Genomic DNA, 6,404 nt, shown 5'->3' with positions numbered 1-6,404 from the left:
CTCTCTCCTCAGTCCCTCGATGCAGGGAGCCTGTTGCCAGCAGTGCTCCCTGTGAAAAAGTAGTAAAAAGTAGAGAAAAATTCCAAACAAAAATGCTTCTAGGCAGAGAACTCAGGAGAGCTCTCTGCAGTGCACCCATCTTGCTCTGGGCACAGTGTAAAACTGAGGTCTGGAGGAGGGGCATAGAGGGAGGAGCCAGTGCACACCCAGAATCCAAAGCTTTCTTAAAGTGCCCTATCTCCTGCGGAGCCCGTCTATTCCTCATGGTCCTTACGGACAGGGCCGGTGCAAGGTTTCTTTGCACCCTAGGCAAAATTTCTGCCTACTCTCCCCCCCCCCCCCCCTCCCGGCCCTTCCCTTCCCCTGTTGCTTGGACAGTGGAGTGATCACGTTATCTAGAGGCTGTGTTAACAGTATGTTGATCCTCCTGAAGCAGCCAAATAACAGCAGGGGGTCAGGAGACGGGCGCCACACAGGGTGTTATTCACTTGTAAACAAGCGCACGGCATGTTAGTGCTGACGGCGCCTAGGATGCGTGTTAGGCTGTCAGTGTGGGCGGCGCCCGTCTCCTGACCTGCTCTCTCATACGCGCAGCTCCGTCTATTTCTGTTAGAGACATGGAGCAGGGAAATCAACACACTGGCGTTGGTGAGGTGACTGACGGCTGTGGCAGGCTAGACCCTCGCAGCGGCCGCCCCTGGTCTGGGCTTACTTAGCAAAATATTTTTTTTAGTAAAATAGATTTAAGTGGAGCATGCCGCCCTCCAGTGGCCAGCGCCCATAGGCAGCTGCCTAAAGCTGCCTAATGGTAGCGCCGGCCCTGCTTACGGAGTCCCAGCATCCTCATGGACGTTAGAGAAAGGAATGTGATTAGAGCGAGGGCATGGAGTGCCAGCTCCAAGGTAACAATATTAGTGTACTGTTGAGTTGTTTTTTGCAATCTATACGTTTGTTGGGCAGACGATCAGTAAGAAGTAGATTTTATTGAGAGATTTTATGGCGCTACTTTCATCAGCATATGAGAAGGAAGATTATACCTGTGGTTCTCACTATCAAAATAAATGTTAAAAATATTTCTTGCATTTACAGTATGACCTAGATGGCTGTCAGTAATCCTGATGCAAACTTGGCACAAAGGCAGACACATCTTGAGACCATGGCCAATATTTACTAATATTCGTGTTTGAGTCGGTTTGTGTAGTGTTTAAACTCGTTTTGTATCGGGTGCATTTTCATGCAACTTTTTGAATCCATATACGCCAAGTTACTAAGCATTCGAGTTTTTTGTTTTCGTGTTTTCCGATGTCGATGCCAGTCGGTTTTTTTTGGCACATTTGCGGCCGTCATTGTCGTTTGCGTACGTGTTTTTGTTGTTTTTGCTGGGTTCTTTTCTAAGTTAAACGCGGCAGGGTTTTTTTTTTTCCGCGGCCGCATCTTCACTTTTAGTTTCGATTTTCATCCCCGTTCGTGATTGGTTGTGTTTCAGATGGTAGGAGTGTCTGTGCGCAACCATATAAATACGCCCCAAACCGTCCGCACCTCGTGGGTTTAGTTAGTGGTGAGGAGGGAGGCTGTGCTGTGGAGGTTGGTGAGTAGTTGGTGAGTAGTTGGTTTGGTGAGGAGTTTTTTGGGCGATTTCTGAGTGTAGTATTGTGTTTGAAAGTAGTCTTGTCATTCTTGTAGTCTTGTATTTTGTGGTTTTGTCTAATTTTTGGTACAAGTATTTTTTATTTATAGTCCCTTGTCACTGTGTGTGTGTGTGTGTGTGTGTGTGTGTGTGTGTGTGTGTGTGTGTGTGTGTGTGTGTGTGTGTGTGTGTGTGTGTGATTTGTGCAGTGGTAGTGGAGGAGTGTGTTGTTTGTCTTTTTATTTTTCTGTGTTAAGTGTTTAGACACAATTATGTGTGACTGTGGGTGAGGTGGAGGGTGTGAGTGAGGGGGAGGAGGTCGGTCAGGTGGAGGAGGTGAGTGTGAGTGAGGTTAGTGAGGTGGAGGAGGTGGGTGAGGTTGCTGCAGCAGCCTCAAGTGACAGTGATAGTGACAGTCAGAGAGCTCCGCTGCCACGCACCACTACTAAGACTGGGCGTAATGTAAAGTTTAGTTATGCAGAAAATGTGGCATTGGTGCGGGAGCTGATGAAGTATCAGCGCCAGCTATTTGGGCCTGAGTCAGCCAAGGTGCCAACACGGAGGAAGACGGTGTTGTGGGCGAAAGTAGTTGCTGCTGTCAATAGTGAGGGGGTGGTGAAGCGGACGGAGGACACGTGCCGCAAACGGTACTATGACATAAAGCGACGTGTCAAGTCCAAAATGACCAAGGAGGCGAAGTCGGCTCGCAAAACCGGTGGTGGTCCGCCCTTTATTGCCACATATCTGGACTATGAGGAGCCCATGCGGACTATAATCCCTCCAGAAGTAGTGTCTGCAACCCATGTCCGGGATTCCGATCGCCCCAGGAAGGATGGTGAGCATGTGTATTTGCCTTAACATTCTATGACATTACTTCTGGCTTACTGTATGTTTTAAATGTGTGTCATGTGACGTTGCATATTACTCCCATCTTCAAGTGTGCGTCATCAAATACATTGTTTTGGGTCATGTTTTATACAAAAGTCAATGTAACGTCTTACTTGCTTGTATGTCATGTGGTTTTTGGACAGTACATTTTCCATGTGTAGTTTGGACTTGGTGTGTCATTGAATTGTCCCGCAATAATGTTTTTCTTTTGCACATTGTACATTTTGAAAGTTGGAATATGTTTTTTACTTCAGTTATCCATGTGCAATGTTTCCAAATCAGTGGTTGATATGTTAGAGGCTGGAGTAGTGCAAAGTGTCTTTGAAGGCAGTTACATGTGTAATTTCATTAGTACTCAATGTAATATTGTTTAAGTCAAGGCCACTATTTGCTGGTTCATTTTGAGTCTGTATTTGTACACTGACACAACAACTGCAGACTTAGTTACCTTACTGTTTTTTTTATTTATTATTTATTAGTTTTTTTGTTGGCCTCACATTGTGGTAATGTGTGTTTGGAGTGCCACATCACAGACCTATTTCTATATTGCATCTGTAATTTTTTTCCTTTTATTAGAAAATGTAGCTGTGTGTGTTTTGACTTGTTAGTGTATGTTTTTGGAATTGTGTCCTATGTCTGTGTCCTATATATGATTCCCTGTGTTGCACTTTCCATAGTGCATATGGCTATTGGACGATGTTTTGGGTTTGATGTTGTGCTTTTTGTGTTTTAATGTGCTTATTTTTAAATTCATAATAAAACATCCATTTTTTAAAGATGTAATGTTTATAAGCATAATGGGTGGATGTATTAACAATAGCATGAATATATATATATTTTTTTTTGGATTTACAGTGTTGAAAAAAAGCAGTACTGGTCGTCCTGCAGTCACTCCCATCACATCTGATGATGATGACGCTGCGGAAGCAGGTAAAGTGTCCATTGTAGTATAGGTTAGGTTTGTAAATGAATGGCCATAACAAAATGTCACTTTCAATACTAGGTCCATCCAAAGAAGTCTTAAGCAGCAGAAGGCGCACTTCTGGAACACACCACAAAAAACATCTGCCAGCAAAGAAAGCAAGGTCTGATGTCCATGGCCAACCACAGCAGGCTACCCCGCCACGAAGATTATCTACTGTTTGTTCGGTGCCCCCACTCCAAATTTTGGACACACCTCCAAGACGCCAACCACACTCCCCTCATCTTGATTGTGAGTAACAAACTGTGATAACAATTAAAAATGTCAGATCTTTAAAAAACCATTTACTTAAACTCATTAAGTAAATACCCATCAAAATCTGCTATACTTACCCAAGTCAGTAAAACATGAAATGGAAACCTAACAAAATGGCCTTCACAACATCCAGTAAAGATATGTATGTCCACATCAGCCATACAGTAGCACAATGTGTGGAAGATGCTGCAACAGAAACTCATGTGTAAGCTTTGCAAATAGTAAGGTTGTTAGAATCATTTACACATGTGTGTTTGTCCTAACATTGCCAACTGCATACAAAACATTACTATGTTTTGGTTGGAGACACTATAAGGCAACACATTATGGATTACAATGTGTTTTTAGGCAGGAGTATGTCTGATGTACCATACAACTCATGTGTTTGCTTTCAGAATGAAGTAACCAGACACATTTGCCACAAACAGGCATACAGTATGTATGTATTTAAGTAATGAGTGATGATGTTGCTAGGCCGGATATCTGAAAGCACCAGTCCATTACATGTGTTCCATGTTTAGTGCTTTGTACCAATATATTAAACATATGGATAAGTAACGGATAAATGTTTTTAATTTCAGCTTCTAGTCCTGGTACCAGCATCCCTCCGCAACAACAGCAACACAGTGACATGGATGACACAATCATGTTAGAAATGCATCCAGTAATCGAAGGAATCAGCCCCCCAGCACCTGTGAGTACTCCACCACAGCAAAGCACACCACAACCCCAACACAGCCCAACAACACCAGTAACACAAGGCCCTGATCAAGTGTTCTGGACCATTTGGGCTAGACAGCAGGCCACTAATGAAGATTGCCTGCGTAGGCAGACCCAAATGTTTGCAAGCCTACCATTTCACCTCAGACGAATCAGCAGAAATCTGAGTAGACAAAATGAAACAAACACAAGAATTGCAAATACCATGGAAATCATGCGTGCAGACATTACACATGTCATGGGCAACTTACAGCGCATAATGGAAGAACAGCACAGACAACAGCAAAGCTATATAAACATTTTAGAAAGCAATCAAATGATCAATGAATCCATGTCCAGAATTGTATACAATCAAAATGCTGCAACACGTGAACTCAATGCCACCCTCACTAACCTCAATGAAACACTCAGATCCCTGCAGCAACAGCAAACAAGCAGCAGTTCTGGTACGACTACTCCAAATGTAACGCCAGTGTCATCACCACCAAGGCACTCCACCAGAGCACGCCAACACGACAGTGGTAAAGGCAAAGGCCAGGACAAGCAACCACCCAAATAAACATAAAAAAAAACACACCCATTTCTTTAAAGAGAAGAGAAACAAAACACTTACCAAGTGTATGATTAACAGAATATATATAACACTTAGCTCCTTGACAATTTGTACAACATCATTAATTATAACTGGTACAAACAACAACAGGAATTTTGTACGCACATTTCTTCTTTATCATCTTTGTATTTTTTGTTAGCAGGAAACTGTTGTTTGAGCTGCACATAGATGCTAGCATGCAGAAAGCAGACCACTTGATTTTTTTCTAATCATTACTCTTTCTAGATTCTAATCATTCTTTGAGCTAGCAGACAGACTAATTGGCAGCCAGGCAGATTCATCCATGACCAATACAATTTACAATGTGAATTGTAACTGTTTAACATTTCTTCTCTAGATGAATTGACAATAAAAACACAATTGAGTTGGCTAAAAGTGTCCTAATATGTTGGGGATAATATTTAGATAATTCAGTCCGAAAATGACTGACATTATTGTTGTGCCATGTTTGTGTGTGTTAAAAATAAGTAAACAGATTTAAAAACATGATGCAGAAACAACAACATTTGAAATATTTGAAAGTTGAACACAAATGTGTGTAATAATGGATAGCTGTTGAAAAATGTGTATTGCCTTACAAATCTACAAGTTTTGGGCTGCAAACATAAGGAAATAAATTATTTTGCATGAGAGAAGTTTGTGTCCCTTTTATAGGCATCCTAATTCAGGTTAGAATGATTTGTAAGTGTCAACACATGTAAACACGGATGAAAAAAGCAGGTCTATTTTTTTGCCGCTTTTTTTACCGCAATTGAGCTCTCAGAAACTAACACCCAAATACGAATGAATAGTGAATTCCCGTATTCTATGAAATAACAGCCGCGTTTGACCGATGGTCTATTCATTCGTATTTGTGAACATTGTCATTCAGACCATTACGAATAGTCCAAACACTGCCGAGATTGGTGCTTAGTGAATTCCCGGATTGGGACTTAGAAAAAAACCCACAAATCGGACAAACTCGAATTTTTAGTAAATACTGGCCCATGACTAAGCATATGGGTGCAAATATACAATTTTCACGTATAACTCTTTGAAGCTTTTGAAGTTAATTTTTATGCATATGGCGTCCAACTCAGCACAAGGCCAAAAGTGTTATTAAATATATATATATATATATATATATATACATACATACTCACACTGCTCAAAAAAATAAAGGGAACACTAAAATAACACATCCTAGATCTGAATGAATGAAATATCCTTATTAAATACTTTGTTCTTTACATTGTTGAATGTGCTGACAACAAAATCACACAAAAATTATCAATGGAAATCAAATTTATTAACCCATGGAGGTCTGGATTTGGAGTCAC

General features: G+C 41.4%; 1 protein-coding gene across 1 annotated transcript; it reads left to right on the top strand.

Moving 5' to 3' along the window:
• Positions 1-3,564: 3,564 nt before the first annotated feature.
• On the top strand, positions 3,565-5,580 carry LOC134929414 (uncharacterized). The gene is made up of 2 exons (XM_063925054.1): positions 3,565-3,728; positions 4,334-5,580. Exon 2 carries the CDS (start codon positions 4,384-4,386, stop codon positions 5,029-5,031), a length of 648 nt encoding a protein of 215 aa, XP_063781124.1. The 5' UTR covers positions 3,565-3,728; positions 4,334-4,383; the 3' UTR covers positions 5,032-5,580.
• Positions 5,581-6,404: the final 824 nt, after the last annotated feature.

Source organism: Pseudophryne corroboree, chromosome 5 (assembly GCF_028390025.1).
Source record: "Pseudophryne corroboree isolate aPseCor3 chromosome 5, aPseCor3.hap2, whole genome shotgun sequence".
Lineage (NCBI taxonomy): Eukaryota > Metazoa > Chordata > Amphibia > Anura > Myobatrachidae > Pseudophryne > Pseudophryne corroboree.
The sequence above is the reverse complement of the archived record's forward strand: the minus strand, read 5'-3'. Positions and strand labels throughout refer to the sequence as shown.